Source organism: Xyrauchen texanus, chromosome 24 (assembly GCF_025860055.1).
Source record: "Xyrauchen texanus isolate HMW12.3.18 chromosome 24, RBS_HiC_50CHRs, whole genome shotgun sequence".
Taxonomy (NCBI): Eukaryota; Metazoa; Chordata; class Actinopteri; order Cypriniformes; family Catostomidae; genus Xyrauchen; species Xyrauchen texanus.
In genome coordinates, this window is record NC_068299.1 from 27,072,683 (window position 1) to 27,093,811 (window position 21,129).

At 41.8% G+C, this 21,129-nt stretch overlaps 1 protein-coding gene across 1 annotated transcript in view; it reads left to right on the forward strand.

The window, feature by feature from the left end:
- The window catches only part of dnaaf9 (dynein axonemal assembly factor 9), a 54,559-nt gene that overhangs the window by 28,595 nt on the left and 4,835 nt on the right, over positions 1-21,129 (forward strand). The window contains 2 exon segments of the mRNA XM_052089773.1: positions 13,090-13,155; positions 13,260-13,353. Of these exon segments, the coding sequence (XP_051945733.1) occupies positions 13,090-13,155; positions 13,260-13,353 (160 nt within the window).

Below are 21,129 nucleotides of genomic sequence, written 5' to 3' on the forward strand. Positions count from 1 at the left end.
CTTACGGTTGTGTAGTGTGTTCACAAGAGCGTGAGAGGCCTCAGACAAGAGCTTGAGATGTCGAATCAAGGACATGAGCCCGGAGTGGCGAAGATATCCAAACTATAAAATGCGGTGTAAAATGTGGTGGACATAAGTCTGAAGGGTACAGACCGGACAAAGTCTATGAAGTCTTTGCTGCTCCGGCGTTACAAACGGCAGGGAGCAGAAGGCTTAGAGAGTGACCTGACATAGGGTCGCGAAAGGCACCTTAGGCAGGTAGTAATGGTGAGGGTGCAAAAATGCTTTGGTCATTCCTGGGACAAACTCTATACAGGCTGGCAAAAGAGACAGAGCCTGTAGTTGCCATAAGAGAAACCAGCTTGAGAGTCAGAAGTCTGCCAAACGCTGACTCTAGAGGTTAAAAAGGGGTTTTAACCATACCCTCAAGGACTACTTGCTAAGTCCTATAAAGAGGTCCTAGTCTTAGCAGGATGCCGCAGTAGCATGGCTCACGAATGAAGCACGCGAGTAGAGGATGCCTCTAAAAGGGCACCCCGTCCATCAAGGCATGGCAAACCGAAGTGGAGGCCACATAGAACCTGGCAGTGGCGGGGCATGTGCCTGCTGACAGTTCTTCCTACAGAAAATCCAGAACTGAAGTGAACTGGCAGTTAGCTGGTTCTGTAATATGAATTTTAGTAGAGGGACACGCATACAGGTGCATTCTGTGCCATGTATGCGCCACCACATTTAGCCCCGCCGGGAGACTGGGTGACTCGGGGAAAAGTAGAGGAGACATTGCGCTGTTCACGGAGGCGACGAGGTCCTCTTCTGCCCTGTAAAATCTACCCAGATCAGTTCCAAGTGGAGGGAAAAAACATTAGTTTAACATTATGTACACACAGTCACACACATACACACACTCTCTCTCTCAACACACACACACATTCAACATACAACATACACTATTCACCTCTTGCTGTCTATCTGGTGTCTGTAAAGAAGTCAATGGAAAGAAGGAGGTGAGAACCGGCTTGATAATATAAATAATAGTTTAATTTCAAACTCAAACAAAAGACAAACACACACATGACGAACATGTCTGTAAACTATCTCTCTCCCGCACCACCGTCTGTCATAGGCCTTTATCCCTCTCCGAGGCTTGATTAGCCTGATAAGGGACCAGGTGTGTATGATCACGACCCGGCTCCGCCCTGACACAATGTCCTTCTCATTACTTGTTACATTTCACTCTCTCATCACTTGCTGTTGTCTCTCTCATCAGTTAATGTTCTCTCTCATCAATGCATGTTCTATCTCATCAATTAATATTTTCTCTTTCATCACTTGCTGTTGTCTCTCTCATCACTTGCTTCCATAGTACTTGCTTCTCTAGTACTATCCTCGACTAAATCATCCTCTCTCCTCCCTGAATCATCTGTGATGCAAAAGAACAGATACAGCACATAACTTATTGCAAATCAGCTTCAAACAACTAATTCATCAAGTGCTACATTTTTCAAATTGTTGACCAATACCATTGAAGAAAATGTATTGGGAAGAGCAGATCAGTGGGATTGCCCTAAGATCTACCATGATTCTTGAATTTTCATGTACATTACCACATCACAAAAGAGTTATGTTAACTAGTAAAGTGATGTAAAAAAAATATTTAATATAAATAATTTATATTTTTTGACATAAATAGCCAAAATGATGTATAAGATCCTAAGTTAAAGCAATATATGAATGACTTTAGTCTAAGTTCATTGACAAACCATGGCATATAATTCTCAATGTTCATCTGTCAAAATCCTTTCATTAGGATCATTGGGATAAACAATGTTTCACTTTTAACTTTCTCTAAAGTAAAGTGACTGATTAATTGTTACCAGTTTCCATGCCTGATTCTGGCACAGCTGCTGCTGCTGGCTCCTCAGTCTGTAGCTCATCTTTGCTACCCTCTACAAATCATTTAATCAAATCAAAGTGTATATTTACTGAAAAACAAATATCACAAATCAAGTCACACATACATTTTTTGTTAATGCTTATTGGTTATCCTTAGAGAAAACAACACCTGATAAACAAGGAAAGTATTCAGTGCAGTGGGATACAACTAATGTTCCTGGCTAACTACAGCATGAACAATAGCAAGGTTATGTAGCCTACACTTTTCTAGAAATGGGCACCCTTATCTCGAAATGTGTAGCTGTTGTTTATCTTCAAATGCGATGATAAGCATGCTGATCCAAGTGCTAACGTAGCCTATGGTAATAATTAGACTACTGTGGGTGAAAGCCAGCCAGATGATGATCTTCAGACTTTAAGGACCAAAAAAATTTGAATTCTTACCCACTGACTTCTTTCGGAAAAATCCCCAAAGCCTCATTTGCTTCATTTTTGCTGTCTTTCCTGCTAACTGCTGTTAACTCGCCACTAAGTAACGTTACTGTGCTAGCTCCTCCCCTACCTGCTGCATATTCAACAGAGAGGAAGAAACTGAGTAGTCCATAGGCTACCGACAGCAAAGAAACGTCTAGGTTACGAATGTAACCTCCGTTCCCCGATGGAGGGAACGAGACGTTGTGTCGGAGAAGCGACACTAGGGGTCTCTCTTGAGCCACCGAATATACCTCTGATCTATGAAAAAAGGCCAATGAGAAGTTGGCAGCTAGTATTTGCATACCCCGCCCCCGGACATACGGGTACAAAGGCGAGGCAAATAATAGAGGTCATTCAGGATTTTTCTGAGGAGCCGGAAATGGTCCGGTCACTACAGCCGGCTCAGCGACGTGGCCGGGAAGGACACAACGTCTCGTTCCCTCCATCGGGGAACAGAGGTTACATTTGTAACCTAGATGTTCCCCTTCTGTCGCTCTCTCCACGTTGTGTCGGAGAAGCGACACTAGGGGTCCAATTTAAGCCGTGTACGTGGTCTGACACAGGAGCGGGCAGGTGTTTTTTACGTGCCAGACGACCAGCTGTATCAGACTACACGTACTCTTCCCCAATGCCCCACAAAAGTCGTCGGAATCCTTTTGGTTACCCTGACAGGGGAACAAGGCGACGCTTGCCAACCTGGGAACAGGCCAAGCCTGGCTGGGCCTCTTTTCTCTCTATGTTTCTCGCATAGAGCAATAGACAGCCGGGGCCCTTACACGCACTGAGGGAAGGGGGGTCTTACCCAATTTCCTATTCTTTCAGGGGGAAAAGACCCTGCGGAGACCACCCCTACCCAGCTGGGGAGGTAAGGTGGTGAATACATCACATGTGTTTTTAGGCGACACGTGGAAGTGGCGCGGTGGTAGATCCAGCCTCCGCGAGGGGGGAGTTGCTACACACGGCGACCGAAGGGCAGCCGGAACTTACCCAAGGAAAACGCTGGTCCGCTCGTAAGGGGACCGTATCGCGGAATATACACACAGGGGGAGTCCGCGTAGGAGTCCTCACCCTGTGAAGCACCTATTCCAGTACAGGGTAGATTTGAGTACCCGCAGTGGATTGGGTCGGCAAGTTCCTCCGCCGAACTGCGGTCCCATGAGGGCTAGGGAGGAATCGACCAGGGATTCGAGTTGAGTGAAATCTCCTGGGAAAAAAGACGCACAGTTTTACCTCAAGCGAGGGAAAGGGCGTATATGCAAGCGATTCACCCGGTCAGCCCATCACCGTGTTACCGAGTTCTACTGGCTCGGACCTGAGAAAACACGGGATGAAACTGACTCAACCCTGAGATTATAGTATCTCGTAAAGGTGTTGGGTGTCGCCCAACCCGCTGCTCTACAAATGTCTACCAGGGAGGTACCCCTGGCCAGTGCCCACGAGGATGCAACACTCCTTGTCGAGTGAGCTCGGACCCGCAAAGGGGGGGCACGGCCTGAGTGTGATAAGCCAGTGAAATGGCATCTACTACCCAGTGGGAAAGCCTCTGTTTGGAGACAGCGTTTCCTTTCCGTTGTCCCCCAAAGCATACAAAGAGCTGCTCAGAGTGTCTAAAGCTCTGCATGCGGCTGACCTGAAGCCCCAAGCGGCTGAGGTGTTTGAGCACCTGGTCTCTGTGAGCGCATAGTAACTCTCGGGAGTGGGCCAGTATGAGGCAGTTGTCGAGGTAATTGAGTATGCGGATGCCGGCTTCTCGGAGCAGGGCAAGGGCTGCCTCTGCGACTTCCGTGAAGACGCGAGGGGACAGAGACATGCCGAAGGGGAGGACTTTGTACTGAAACGCCTGGCCGTCGAACGCAAAACGTAGGAAGGGTTGGTGTTGTGGCAGAATTGAGACGTGGAAGTTCGCATATTAAGATACACTTTTGCGTGGGCATTTTGAACGGGAGTTTGAGCAGTGCTCGGTTGAAAAAACTTGCATGTCCAAGATTGGCCGTAAGCCGCCGCCTTTCTTGGGTACAACGAATTAAGGGCTGTAGAGACCCTTCTCCATTTTGGGTGGGGGGACAGGCTCTATCACGTCTTTGCGCAGGGATTTGGCATGTTCGCCGTCTACTGCGGAAACGGTCGCCCGCGAAGAGGGGGGCGGGGCCTGGCAAGGGGGCGGGGCCTGGCAAACTGAATTGCGTAACCGAGTCGAATGGTCCGGTACAGCCAGCGTGACGGGTTGGGCAGTGAAAGCCACGCCTCCAAACTCCGTGCTGGGGGTACCAAGGGGACAAGTATTTTGGACGTACCCGGCGGGGGCTTCGCAGCGGGGTGAAGCAGGTAGTGTGGCGTCGGGAGGCAAGGGTGCGTCTCGAGGCTTTGGTGCTGAGAACAAACTCGAAGCACTTACCTTGCTCGGTTCGTGACTGGAGGAGGAGGTCTGGTTGTAGGCGTCCTCTAGACTCGTCAGAACCGGCTGGCCAGGGGACAGTCGTGGGGCTGAAGGCGGACTGTGACCGCGTCCAGCATGCCGGGACTGTTGAGGCCTGGCGGAAAAGTGCCGTGAGAACAGCATTTGCGGGCCAGGTGACCCAGAGACAAAAAAGGAAATAGCTCTATTATAGCGTCAAATTAAATTAATTCAACAAAAGATTCTCCTCCCGGCCCCCCACCGGGGAACGGAGTGGTCTTACCAGCTCCGGAGGTAACGTCTCGGTCCCTGGGTCGGTCATCTCAGGAGCGCCTGGGAGCCTTCCGGGTCCTTGAGGGGGTCCGTGAGATTAGGGGGCGTCCATCTTCCGCGGAGAGCTCGACGCCGGGGCTGAGAGCTGAGCCCATGGTTGTAGAGGTGGGGCACCGCTTTTCTTTCTTTCTTGAAAGCCGCAGGAGGATGCCCTCGTCAAGCAGACAGGGCATGGTCCCTGGCGGCAGGTGTTTGCGGCAGGGCAGGATGTGTGAGTAGCCTCCGTCTGTTTCTTCACCACTGAGGACCGCTGGGTAGAGTCGTCAGGTGGTGTCGCCGAAAGGACGGAGCTGGGAGACGGGAGAGTTTGAGAAAGCGTGCTTTGTCTACCTCCTCTACTGCGACCAGGTCCAGTATGGGCTGAAATATGTGCCACCAGAAACTGAATTTGAACCATTTATATTTGAATTTGAATGGCTAAACTTGAATAATTGCATTGAAAAACTGAATTTGAATCACATAATTTGAAATTGTATTGTTTAATTAAAATTGAATTTATTCAAAAACTGAATCTGAATTGTATCATTTGAAATTGAATTTATTCGTTTGGAACTGAAGTCCAATAAAATTTGATCCTCACTGAAAATTAAACTCTCTATATATCTTCACATTCACTTCTCACAATTCAGATTCAGTTCTCAAATTCAATTTCAAGTTACTGAGACAGACATCCGGGTAGTTGGAGGATGAAGGAAGAGCAATTGAGCGCAGATCGATAGATAGCGTTCATTGGCGCACAGGACTCCTCTTGGGCCAATCAGCACCAATGTTTTGGAGCACAGTACGTTACCCGCCATGAAACTATGGAATTACGATTGTGTCAATAATAATGAATGTAACTTTATAAAACTGAACGTAACCTTTTTCAGAAACTATCAAAAATATTCCATTACAAAAGAAGAAAAACACAATTAAAATGAAAAAAATGAACTCAGATTCGTTCTCAAATGAATTTAACAGGCTCTTCAAATATGCTTCATTTTTTGTTAATGTTTTTCAAAGATTCGTTTTCGCAAATCGTGGATTCTGAATACATTGCCACAGATTTACGCTACGCTTCGCAGTTTTTCGTTTGCTGTTTTGAGACAAACCTCTCGTGGGGGTGGGCTTAACAGTGATCTACTCTGATTGGATAGTGAGCTTTTGATGGACAGGTGCTCTCTGACCCGGATGTACAGACGTCACTCAGTGGCGCGCATATTGGAAAGCTCTCGGTGATTTGTAGTTATGCAATACGTCGTGCTTTGTTGTATTACTTACTAACAATATGTAAATAATATTTGACCTATAATTATATAATTTAATATTATATGAGACCTTCGATCGTCTAATAATCGTCTTCGATCAGTCTGTAAAGATGAGCTCTCAGGAGTGACACGGAGCGGCATCATCTTCCTCCTCCTCTTGTTTTTTTTTTTTAAATGTATTATTTTGTATTATTATGTATTATTCTTTTTAATGCAAAGAACAGGAACATACAAAAGAGAAAGCATACGTACATCACATAATATCAACCAAAACAATAAAGAAGACAAAAATAAATAGAAAAAATAATAATAATAAAAAAAGATAATAATAATAATGTATATAACAATAAAAGAAGAGGTAGGGCCATTACATCACACAAAAATGTTCACATGAAGAGATCAAATGCAGTGCAGATTCTAACAGTCCTTATGGCTTTCTTATTAGTAGATACTGAAATCAAATTTAGATAATTTTCTATTTCTTTTAAGAAGACAGAGAAGATAGGTTTACAGTTTAAAAAATTTGCATTTGTGAATATAGAATTTGCTTAGGAAAATAATTAAATTAATAACAAAACAGACATTTTCGTTTGTGGGGTCTGAATCAAAATACCCAAATATAATGTTTCTCATATGTATTGAGAAGCCTGGCAAAATCTTACACTTGATAAAAACATCAATATCATTCCAGAGCTTCTGAGTGTAATGACATGACCAAAATAAATGAACCACTGTTTCATCAGAATTCACACAAAAAGAGCATGTTAGCTCAATGTCAGATTTAAATCTTCGTATAAATTTCTTAAAAGGATAGAACCTGTGTATCAACTTAAAGGAAATTTCTTTCACTTTATTTGTGAGAATGAATTTCTGCTGTAAAGACCAGATTTTTTTCCAAACAAATTATTCCAAAAGGAAATAACAGGTGGAACAGAAATCAAATCCTTAAGAAATAAAGATCTTACTCAGAAAAACAGATTTGACCAACAGAAGTATCACAAGGTTTAGGAAAGGATGCAGTAGATACTGGGGTGAAGTAATTACGGTTTTTAAAAAGCATACATAAACCAGAGAGAATAGCACCCATTACTGTAGCAAATTCTTTTGGGGTTACTGGTATTTGGTATTCAGAAAGAAATTCTGAATATCTGAATAAAAGACCTTGCTTATTAAACAAATGCTCCACTCCTCCTCCTCTTGTCCTTCAAGGCAGCTTGAAGTAAGTTTGTGTTACTGAAGTAACCAATAACATCGATAAAAGTTTTATTCATGTAACGTTACAGTGTGCAACAGTTCTGGCTTTATTTTGCAAATTTATTGTTTAACCACTTCAGCTCTGCAGGATATTTAGAATTTTTTAGAGAATTAGGCATATCTGAATTTAAAAGAGCGTCCTGCCCACATACATTGGAGTAAATGGATAGAAATTGTCTAATTTTACAGAAAACACTCAAAATTTCAACACAGTGGTGGAATATTGCATATATTTTATTATATTTATTCACAATGTTTTGATAAACACATATAAAATATCATATTTTTATATATTTTTTAATAATTTTTTTATTGTCATTCACAAGTTTGCAATGCACTGATGTCATGTCATGATGTTATGTAGTTTGATTGTTTGCTCTTTTGCACAGTTATTATATTCAAGGACGTGTCAATGTAGACAGTGCAGATATCAAACTGGTCTTTATTCTACAGCAAGGCAGAAATCTTGGTGCAGATGCTGCATCTGTACATAACAACCTTGAAATTCTTAACCAGTCGCTCGGGAATACCAGCACAAGGCAGGGTCAGCAGCAGTCCGTTCAGCAGTCGGGGCAGAGTCAAACAGTGGACCAAGATATGGCCAGGTTTCAGTTTTGCAGTCATGACAATGACAAAACAGCAACATTTTATTTAGCATGCATTTACAATACAACAATAAATTTGCAAAATAAAGCCAGAACTGTTGCACACTGTAACGTTACATGAATAAAACTTTTATCGATGTTATTGGTTACTTCAGTAACACGAACTTACTTCAAGCTGCCTTGAAGGACAAGAGGAGGAGGAAGATGATGCCGCTCCGTGTCACTCCTGAGAGCTCATCTTTACAGACTGATCGAAGACGATTTTTAGACGATCGAAGGTCTCATATAATATTAAATTATATAATTATAGGTCAAATATTATTTACATATTGTTAGTAAGTAATACAACAAAGCACGACGTATTGCATAACTACAAATCACCGGAGAGCTTTCCAATATGCGCGCCACTGAGTGACGTCTGTACATCCGGGTCAGAGAGCACCTGTCCATCAAAAGCTCACTATCCAATCAGAGTAGATCACTGTTAAGCCCACCCCCACGAGAGGTTTGTCTCAAAACAGCAAACGAAAAACTGCGAAGCGTAAGCGAAATCTATGGCAATGTATTCAGAATCCACGATTTGCGAAAACGAATCTTTGAAAAACATTAACAAAAAATGAAGCATATTTGAAGAGCCTGTTAAATTCATTTGAGAACGAATCTGAGTTCATTTTTTTCATTTTAATTGTGTTTTTCTTCTTTTGTAATGGAATATTTTTGATAGTTTCTGAAAAAGGTTACGTTCAGTTTTATAAAGTTACATTCATTATTATTGACACAATCGTAATTCCATAGTTTCATGGCGGTAACGTACTGTGCTCCAAAACATTGGTGCTGATTGGCCCAAGAGGAGTCCTGTGCGCCAATGAACGCTATCTATCGATCTGCGCTCAATTGCTCTTCCTTCATCCTCCAACTACCCGGATGTCTGTCTCAGTAACTTGAAATTGAATTTGAGAACTGAATCTGAATTGTGAGAAGTGAATGTGAAGATATATAGAGAGTTTAATTTTCAGTGAGGATCAAATTTTATTGGACTTCAGTTCCAAACGAATAAATTCAATTTCAAATGATACAATTCAGATTCAGTTTTTGAATAAATTCAATTTTAATTAAACAATACAATTTCAAATTATGTGATTCAAATTCAGTTTTTCAATGCAATTATTCAAGTTTAGCCATTCAAATTCAAATATAAATGGTTCAAATTCAGTTTCTGGTGGCACATATTTCAGCCCATACTGGACCTGGTCGCAGTAGAGGAGGTAGACAAAGCACGCTTTCTCAAACTCTCCCGTCTCCCAGCTCCGTCCTTTCGGCGACACCACCTGACGACTCTACCCAGCAGTCCTCAGCTCCCCGCGGAAGATGGACGCCCCCTAATCTCACGGACCCCCTCAAGGACCCGGAAGGCTCCCAGGCGCTCCTGAGATGACCGACCCAGAGACCGAGACGTTAGCTCCGGAGCTGGTAAGACCACTCCGTTCCCCGGTGGGGGGCCGGGAGGAGAATCTTTTGTTGAATTAATTTAATTTGACGCTCCCCCTAACGGGGGCTGTGGTACTCACATTCTCAATAATAGAGCTATTTCCTTTTTTGTCTCTGGGTCACCTGGCCCGCAAATGCTGTTCTCACGGCACTTTTCCGCCAGGCCTCAACAGTCCCGGCATGCTGGACGCGGTCACAGTCCGCCTTCAGCCCCACGACTGTCCCCTGGCCAGCCGGTTCTGACGAGTCTAGAGGACGCCTACAACCAGTTTTTGAATTGAATTTGAGAACTGAATCTGAATTGTGAGAAGTGAATGTGAAGATATATAGAGAGTTTAATTTTCAGTGAGGATCAAATTTTATTGGACTTCAGTTCCAAACGAATAAATTCAATTTCAAATGATACAATTCAGATTCAGTTTTTGAATAAATTCAATTTTAATTAAACAATACAATTTCAAATTATGTGATTCAAATTCAGTTTTTCAATGCAATTATTCAAGTTTAGCCATTCAAATTCAAATATAAATGGTTCAAATTCTGTTTCTGGTGGCACATATTTGAGCCCATAGTCCAGTCCATGCGTTTCCGGACCACGAGGGTGGCCATTGCCTGTTGGAGTGCAGTTCCTGCGGCACGTCAAGAACAGGACTACCCAAGTGCAAATTTTGGAGTGCCTTGGCCCAGTGGACTTGCAGGAGGACCATGGCGTGCAGGGGGGAGTGGTCTGCGACCGGTCTACCGCCGAGGGTAGTGAGAGCGGAGGAGCGAGGAAGCTTGGCTTGCTCAGCTCGTCATGCACGTCCGGGAAGAAAGGAACCGGGGCGTGGCTGTGAGCGGCGCACATGCCCGTGGAACCAATCAAATAGTCGTGAGGGGGAGGGGGACGGGATTTCTCCAGTCCAACCTCGCACTCGCGGTACCCGTGGGAAAGAGGCGAGGTGCGGGGGGGTGGCTGAAGTGGCTTTCTCTCATGACAAAAGAAAGCCAGTGACCACAATGCTGCCACAGTTATGTTCTCGCACTGAGAACATAACCTATTGGAGAGAAATCGCTCATCCCGAGCTCGGACGGAAGCCAGCAAGCGTACCGGGGAGGCGGGAGGTTCGCAGGGATTTACCCGGCGAACACAGCCCGTCTTTGCCCCCAAATCACCTTCATCGCCCGCGGCGCCTGCCCCAATCCTGTGGGAAATAGGCGGGGGGCGGATGAAGTGGCTTTCTCTCATGACAAAAGAAAGCCGGTGACCGCAATGCTGTTATGGCTATGTTCTCGCACTGAAAACATAGACCATTCATAAAAAACGCTGCCTGCGTGTAATCGCAACCCAGGTACACCAGGCAGTTTTTATGACCATCGGAGGTGGGGAGAAATCAACCGCATCCAGAAACTACACAGAGGCGGAAACCCGTTTTTAAAAAGACGCGTCCTGAAAAGTACGTTCAACGGCGCTGTGTATTGCTCTTTTAAACAACTCTTTAGAGTTTGCATTTCTGCACTGTCGAAGCGCTCGGGGCAACAATGCACAGCCATGCACAGGATAGGAGAAAGCCGCTGTTATGCGCCATCAAATCCAACAGCATGCAGATCGTCAGAGGAATACACGGGTGTGTGTAACTCGTAGCAGACAGCATACAAGACCGTCGGCTCCGAAGAAAATTTCTGAATGAACTCTAGTATTTGCCTCGCCTTTGTACCCGTATGTCCGGGGGCGGGGTATGCAAATACTAGCTGCCAACTTCTCATTGGCCTTTTTTCATAGATCAGAGGTATATTCGGTGGCTCAAGAGAGACCCCTAGTGTCGCTTCTCCGACACAACGTGGAGAGAGCGACAGAAGGGGAACTTATTTTATAGGCTAGATTATTTTTAAGACCTATGTCTTAAATGTCCTATTTTTACAGGCTGTATGCAGTATGTGCAAAGCCAAAGTACAATGAAATAAGGCAACTTATGATTTCGGGGGTTTACATAGGCTATTGTCCAGTTTCATATTTGTCAGTCAGCTTTTCAAAATACATTCGGGGCTACACTCAAAACATTCGGGGCTGAAGCCCCGGCAAAATCGGCTGATGCCGCGTTTGGATCTGACGACACTCTGGTGACGCATCCATTTATAGCCTGGCCACAGGTGCGTCTAATGATTACATCAGCCGTGGCTATAAATTCCGGTCAATGTTCATTGACGTGTTACACACCTATTCACAGCTAGGTCACAATGCAGGATTGATCCTAGTGAAGCTTTTTGTAATGGGAACTAAAATGATGACACGTGAGCTGAGAGGATGTCTGATATAATCACAGATCACAGCTTGGTGATAGATCTTTATTTCATCCTTAATTAAAGTTCATATAATACAGGAGCGAGAAATGTAAAAAAGCACAAACTCTTAGGTGGAATACAACACACAGTCTTCACCTCAGCTGGAGGGACAGGCTCTATCGCGTCCTTCCGTAGAAGGGACGCAATCTCCGCACACAACTTTGTACTAATATATATATATTGTATAGTCAGCACTATTATATATGTGCTATATATATATTACAAAAAAGGTCGCTATGGCCATTCTAGTAGTTATATAATTCCAGCAGTTCTAGTGTTAAAATAACGCAAGTATCTATGTTTTACCATTTATTGTTGTAACTGAAGTACGGCACAAGGAAAGTGAAAAAGTCAACATCTGTAGCTATATATAGCTACAGCTACATATGTTGACTTGTGTATATATATATATGTATATATAACGTTATATATTTATATATATATAACAATTATTGTACATATATATGTACACTAATGTATGAATATATGTACAATATATTCACAGATACTTGACAGATTATTTTAAATATATAGACTATAGGCCAACTCTCTATATTTTCAATGTGTACGTACATATATATATATATATATATATTATTCTATACACATACATAAAAATGTATTGTAGGACTACAGTGAGCCGCTGCGCCATCTGCTGGGTGAAAAGAGAATTGCAACCTTGAACGCAACAAATAAATATGGCGTGGCAGTCGATTCTCAGCATTATAAGCAAAATACCTTTAAACTAGCTTTTCCTGGCTCGATTCTGAAAATGTAAGTGCACTGGGTGATAAAACTCAAATATCTAGGAAAAGTCAAGAAAGTAGGGCCCTGGAATTTGATCGAGTGCCAAGATTAATTTTTTTAAAGCACAACGGTCAGATGACCGGATGCTCGGCTCTTCTAGTGTTAATAAACGAACATGTCAGGTGCGGCGGATTTGTAGAATTTTATGAATGATGGGTGCTTTTATTGTAAAATTTGCATATGCAGATTCTGTGTGAGCCTGCATATAGACCTAGACAGGCGATTTATATGCAATTATGTGAGCGTTATGACAGTGTTATGTGTTTGGCAGAAAGTACCAAAGATGGTCAAGAAGAATAAGAGGACGCTGACCCCACAGGAGATCAAATCCCTTCATGTGAGTGTATATAACACATGTGCACTCACTGTCTACTCATCACCTTGCCATCCAACCAGATGCTACTTTTGTAGTTTAAGTACTTTTATTTTTTGTATCTATAGGTGAAAAAACATCTGGATCCACTTCCTCCTGGTTACTTCTACAACGGTCATCACTTTGTCAGTTTCTATGGAGAGAAACAGAATTTCCATCCTCGTATCTTTCAATTCCAATATAACTTGTTAAACACAATGATGACCAGATTATTTTAGGGCTACTTTCAACCCTTATGTCTGTGCACAGCATCTGTAGCATGCTGTTGATAACCACAAGCACAGGTGTGTTAACGAACGGGAAATACCTTAACAGTAAACATACTTATAAAGGAAGCAGACAGTGCACAGTGTCAGTCACACAAACAAAAAACACCAACATTAGGGCAACACACATGACTAGTATATATAAAATAATGCAATGAACATTTAACTAAACAACATATAATGCAAAATAAATCACCTCAATGTACATAACTGATATAAAATATTTACCACAAAATATAATGCAATATACAATATACATTTTCACTGTTAACTATAAGGTATTCTTTATTCTAAACACACACATATGTATATACATCAATCAGCCACAACATTAAAATCATCTGCCTAATATTGTGTAGGTCCCCCTCGTGCCGCCAAAACAGCGCCAACCTACATCTTAGAATAGCATTCTGAGATGTTATTCTTCTCACCACAGTTGTACAGAGCGGTTGTCTGAGTTACCGTAGACTTTGTCAGTTCAAACCAGTCTGGCCATGCTCTGTTGACCTTTCTAATCAATAAGACATTTCCATCCACAGAACTGCTGCTCACTTGAAGTTTTTTGTTTTTGGCACCATTGTGTGTTAATTCTAGAGACTGTTGTGTTTGAAAATTCCAGGAGATCAGCAGTTACAGAAATGGAAGCGTAAGTGGTAGTTCTGTCAGGGAGACGTGGGTGGGACACATCACCATTTAATTCATAATTTCCTTTAACCAATCGCTGTTCACCTCTCGCTTTAACCCTCTGGGGTCGACAGACGCGCCGGCGCTTCCTGCTGGATATTTTCGTAATTACAGCAGAAACAACTTAAAATACTCCGTCATTTTTGGGTATACAGATAAGTGTAAGACATCATTAGAGACTATAAAGGGTCTACTTTTATTTGTGTACACTCACAATAACAACTAAATCTTGTGCTTTTGTAAAATAAAGAAAATAAAAAGGGTGAGCTTTCAGCAGTCTCTGTGTTCACGAGCATATTTCAGAAACACGTCACTAAAATGAACTTAAACTCTGCGAATACTTATCACACAAACATGAAACATATGTCTAAAGAAAGCTTAAAATGTCTACTTTTAAATAAAACAATTCAAATTTAAAACAAATATTCTCCTGCAATGCAATCTGTTTGAAACAAAGCGATGTACAGTTTTTCCTAGGCTATCTAATTATCTGTAATGTGATCCCACCCACCAGCAGAGCGCACCATTCATACGCTAATGTACTGAGACGATCAAGGGAAATGGTACACGCCCCCGACTGCGAGATTTAATGTAAATACAACACAACTCAACTTTTCTGCGTGTTTGTAAACTCCTGGATGTAAGGATGAGTTAACATTTTCCTCAGAAGAAGAGCGGGAATGAGATGAACATTTGTATTTTGACGAGAGACTTGATCCAGCAGAGATACAATTTCAAACGAGTAAGTCAATTCGTTTTCATTAACTGACATACTATTTTATATAAACGTACATATTTTACAAGTGGGACTGTTTCCAGACAGGATTCAAAGTATTGACATTTGAAATATGTCCTAATAGGCAAGTTTTAGTTACATGCAAATGTTGTTATTTACATTGTATGCTGTATGATATAAATATGATATGTAATATGATATAAAAATAATATGAATGTTTAGATTATATTTTAACGTGTTTATGCTGCCTCGTTATCATCAACAAAGCTTGTGCTTGCAAATATGTGTTCAGGATAAATTAGTAAAATACACTTTAAATATGCCCATATTAGAAAATCAGCATATTATAATGATTTCCGAAGGATCATGTGACACTGAAGACTGTAGTAATGATGCTGAAAATTCAGCTTTGATCAAAAATTACATTTACATTTATTCATTTGGCAGACACTTTTATCCAAAGCGACTTACAAAAGAGAAAAACATAAGCGAATCATCTTAAGGAGACAGTGGTACGAAAAGTGCCATATTACAAAGTTTCACTATCATCAGAATAGTATACAAAACAGATTTAAGTGCAACAAGAAATGTAAATCATTTATTTTATTTAATTTTGTATTTAATTTTTTAGTGACCGGTTAAGTGCTTTTGGAAAAGATGTGTTTTTAGCCGTTTTTTAAAGATAGAGAGTGAGTTAGCTTCCCGGTGAGTTAGCTTCCCAGATTGAGTTGGGAAGGTCATTCTACAACAATTACATTTTTACAATATATTAAAATAGAAAACTGTTCTTTTAAATTGTAAAATGAGTTCACACAATGTTTTTACTGTATTTTGGATCAAATAAATGCAGTCTCGGTGAGCAGAAGAGACTTCTTTTAACGGTAGTGTAGGTCTAAAATTAAGTAAAGTCTTTATGTAAAGAAAATATATAGTCAGATTACTTCTTTTAACTTAAAACATGATTTTGATCATTAAGTCTCCTCACATCCATTCTCTTTGTCACATTCCTCATTGATAGGCACAGAGTCTTTGTGTCCTCAGGTGTGAATCACATAAATATTCGTGATAGTTCACGCCTCCTCGCATATTACATTCAACACTAAAATTGTCTTACAAAAGTTAAATTACTATTTTGTTTTGTATGAATGAATGATCAGGATGATTTTCACATCATTTTGTAGCAAATACTCTAGGCTACAAGATCCAGTTATCAAAAGTCTTGTGGACAAACGTTTATTATGTGTTATATGGCCTTATTTCAGTGACTTAAAATTTTAGTTTTTTCAAAATCCACGCATAAACGTTATTTTCTCAAAAATACAAACCTGTACATATATGTTGCTCACATATTATTGTAGCCCAGTTTGTGATGAATATGGTGTTATCAGACTTTAGCCATTAATATGTTTTTAAGCAACTGAAAAAAGCACAAATGTCAAGGCATGTCAAAACTTCTCCAGGGCCCAAAATACCCTCAGACCCCAGAGGGTTAAAGGTCTGCCAGCAGCCAACCACTCTGCTGCCTTCAGCTGCCAACATGGCAATTCTTTCTACTAATTACTATGTCCGACATCGAGTCATCTTCGCTCCCCAATGAGCTAAGATAGATTTAAACACTGCTCTTTACCTTATATCCAGGATCAGCAGCTCCTTGCAGCAGCACGTGTCTGCAATGTTTGGAGTTTCAGTGGGATCGTTGCCCTCTTGGAATGATAATAGATATGTTAACGAGATATGTCATCTCCAGACCACAGGTGTACCAGCTCACATAATTTCTTTGCAAACTGCTTTCCCTCCACGACGATACCGTCACTCCATCTTTCTGCCCCGCATCAAACCTACAGGGAATAAACAATCAGATTTAGCTCACATTCCCAGGGAAAAATCACAGCCTGATGAGAGATCCTTTGCTCGACAATTCTGTTGCGTAAATAACGATCTTCATTCAGATCTCAGTTATATAGAAGACCTTCCTCAGTCGAGTCACTCAATGTACCACAATTGGAATGCTCAGCCCGGTGCTGGAAGGTGCGCGCTCCTCACCAAGTCCATCAAAAGCATTGCATCAAGGCAGCAGCTGATCCTCATCAGAAATATGAAAAGTTCTCTCTCATATTCATCTATTTGCATTTAGAGGATGGTTTAAGGGTCTTAGGGTTTCTGCTACCAATGTTGTCTGTTCATCATAACCCTCATCTGCATAAATATCAAATTCAAGAGGCAATATCACATTTCAATAGAGCATTTGGCTCTCATAGTTCATGGTTGGCGATAAAGCATGTCACAGCATGATGGCCATGTCATGGCAGGTAACTAACTCAGTTAAGGTTCACAATGCATAATTCAGTCACCGTGTTGCATGCCTGAGTGTAACCCTATCGGGGAATCAAGATCTATTATTCATACATGTTGTGATGCACAAGTACATATTTTTCGAGGTTGTGGCAAGAGGACGGGGGCCGGGTCGTGATTCCGCACACCCGGCCCCTAATCAGGCTAATTAGCCCTCGAGAGTGATAAAGGCCGACTGAAGATGGCATTTCGACAGAGAGAGGGATTTACGGACAGCTGTCCGACACCTGTGTGTGTGTGTTTGTCTTTTTGGTTATGTTTATAATTAAAATATTATTTATATTGTCAAGCCAGTCCTCGCCTCAACCAAGTTCAACTCATATTAAGCAACACATCAAAGGTACAATTTTCTTACAATTCTCTTGGTGGTGGTAGAATTAAAAAAAAAAGCTAACCACTCACTCCCTTCCTCATACTCAGCCAAGCATTCTTAAACTTTCAAGGGTATTGCACAAAAAATGCTCCCCTCCCTCAAACGTCCACAAGCATGGTTATCCTTTTCAAGGGTATTGCACAACAATGTTCCCTTTCCCCTAAATACATTACAAGATTTGGCTATTCTTATCAAGAATATTGCATGACCATTCCCATTCAGGGCTCAAAAGCATTGCAAGCATTGGTTACCCTTTTCAAGGGTATTGCACAACCAATGCCCCTTCCCTTTATGTGTCATATTCTTTGGTTATCCTTTTCAAAGGTATTACACAACCAATGCCCCCCTTGTCTTCATGTGCCATAAGCTTTGGTTATCCTTTTCAAGGGTATTGCACAACCAGTGCCTCCTCCCTTTCATATGTCATAAACATTGGTTACTCTTTTCAAGGGTATTGCATGACCAAATATTCACTAAATTCAGGGCTCATATATATCATAAGCTTTGGTTACTCTTGTCAAGGGTATTGCACAACCAAACACTCACCCAAGTCAGGGCTTTAATGCATCAAACATCCCAAACTATGCTCCCCTCCCTCTTTTTCCTCATAGCATTTTTATCCTTTTCAAGGGTATTGAACAAACGATGCTCCCCCAACCCCCAGTGCATAAAATCCTGCCGATACGGGTCAGAAGCTTCAGTTAATGTTCACATAAAGCACCAGAATGGGGAAAATAGGCATGGCATGATTGTTGGTGCCTGATGGGCTGGTTTGAATATTTCTGTAACTGATGATCTCCAGGGAATTTCACGCACGTCTCTAGAATTTACTCCATTGTGCCAAAAACAAAATACATCTAGTGAGTGGCAGTTCTGTGGATGGAAATGCCTTTTTGATAAGAGAGGTCAACAGAAAAAGACAAAGTCTATGGTAACTTAGATAATCACTGTACAATTGTGGCGAACAATTATAGCATCTCGGAATGCTATTCTGAGATGCGGGTTGGCGCTGTTTTGCCAGCACGAGGGGGACCTACACGGTATTAGGCAGGTGGTCTTAATGTTGTGGCTGATATATACATTTGAAGTCAGAAGTTTACTTGCACTTAGGTTGCTGTGATTAAAAAAAAAAAAATTTAACCACTGATTTCAAATGAGCAAACTATAGTTTTAGAAAGTCATTTAGGACATCTACTTTGTGTATGACACAAGTATTTTTTCCAGCAATTGTTTACAGACAGATTGTTTTACTTTTAATTGACTATATCACAATTCCAGTGGGTCAGAAGTTTACATTCACTCAGTTAACTGTGCCTTTAAGCAGCTTGGAAAATTCCACAAGCTGCATTAAGTACTGCAATGCATCTCCTCCTCCTGGACTGCACCAGATTTGCCATGGATGTTACCCCACTCTTCCACCAAGGCACTTGCAAGTTCCCAGACATTTCTGGGGGGGAATGGCCCTAGCCCACACCCTCCGATCCAATAGGTCCCAGACGTGATCAATGGGATGAGATCTGGGCTCATTGCCTGCGATGGCAGAACACTGACATTCCTGTCTTGCAGAAAATCACACACAGAACAAGCATGGCTGGAGGGTCATGTCAGGATGACACTTTAGGAAGGGTACCACATGAGGGAGGAGGATGTTTTCCCTGTAATGGACAGCATTGAGATTGCCTGCAATGACAACAAGCTCAGTCCGATAATGCTGTGACACACTGTCCCAGACCATGTTGGACTCTCCACCTCCACATCGATCCCACTCCAGAGGACAGGCCTCGGTGTGACACTCATTCCTCCAATGATAAACGTAAGTCCGACCATCACCCGTGGTGAGACAAAACCTTGACTCGTCAGTGAAGAGCACTTTTTGACAGTCCAGTCTGGTCCATCAAAGGTGGGTTTGTACCCATTGGCAACGTTGTTGGTAAGTACCTGGCTTACAACAGGCCAATAAGCCCTGGGTCCAGCCTCTCTCAGCCTATTGCGGACAGTCTGTTTACTGATTGAGGGATTGTGCGTTCCTGGTGTAACTCAGGCATTTGTTGTTGCCATCCTGTACCTGTTCCGCAGGTGTGATATTCGGATGTACCGATCCTGTGCAGGTGTTATTACGTGGTCTGCCACTGCAAGGATGATCAACTGACCTTCCTGTCTCCCTGTAGTGCTGTCTTAGGTGTCTCACTGTATAGACATTGCAATTTATTGCCCTGGCCACATCTGCAGTCCTCACACCTCCATGCAGCATGCCTAAGGCACGTTCACGCAGATGAGCAGGGACCTTGGGCATCTTTTTTGTTTTTGTTTTTCAGAGTCAGTAGAAAGGTCTCTTTAGTGTCCTAAGTTTGTAGAACTGTGACCTTAATTGTCTAACATCTGTTAGTGTCTTAACGACCGTTCCACAGGTGAATGTTCATTAATTGTTTATGGTTTATTGAACAGCATAGAAAACATTGTTTAAACGCTTTACAATAAAGATCTGTAAAGTTATTAGGATTTGTACAAAATTATCTTTAAAATACGGAGTCCTGAATAAGGGATGTTTCTTTTTTGCTGAGTTTATAAACACCATGGGACCACACAGCTCAGTAAGGAGATGCATTCTGTCTCCAAGAGATTAATGTAGTTTGAAATTGATTTGCAATAATAGATTGCAAATCAATCCCAGAACAACAGCAAAGGACCTTGTGAAGATGCTGGAGGAAACAAGTAGACAAATACCTATATCCACTGTAAAACAAGTCCTATATCAACATAATCTGAAAAGCTGCTCAGCAAGGAAGAAGCCAATGCTCCAAATCCACCATAAAAAAGACAGATTACAGTTTGCATATGAGGACATCAATCTTACTTTTTGAAGAAATTTCCTCTGGTCTGATGAAACAAAAATGTAACTGTTTGGCCACAATGACCATCATTATATTTGGAGAACAAAGGATGAGGCTTGCAAGCCGAAGAACACCATCCCAACCGTGAAGCATGGGGGTGGCAGCATCATGTTGTGGGGGTGCTTTGCTGCAGTAGGGACTGGTGCACTTGATACACATCAAGTTGGAACCAAGTTAAACAGTTTAAAGGCAATGCTACCAAATACTAACATGTATGTACACTTCTTACCTACTGGGAATGTGATGAAAGATATAAAAGCTGAAAGAAATAATTCTCTACTATTATCCTGACATTTCACATATAAATAAAGTAGTGATCCTAACTGACCTAAGACTATGTTTTCTACAATTAAATTTCAGGACTGGTTTAAATGTATTTTGCTAAGATGTATGTTAACTTCTGACTTAAAAAAAAAATATATATATATATATATATGTAAGGAATAATTGACGACGGGCCGTTGAATTATTAGAAAAATAATGCACACCGGGGTGGTAATGCGGTCACGACGCTGGCCGAGTGGCCGTTACACCGGTGTGCATTATTTTCTAATAATTCAACGCCCGAGTCAATTATTCCGCTTATACTACAGTTACCACACCTCGAAACATTGTTCAGATGATGTGATTCTAGAC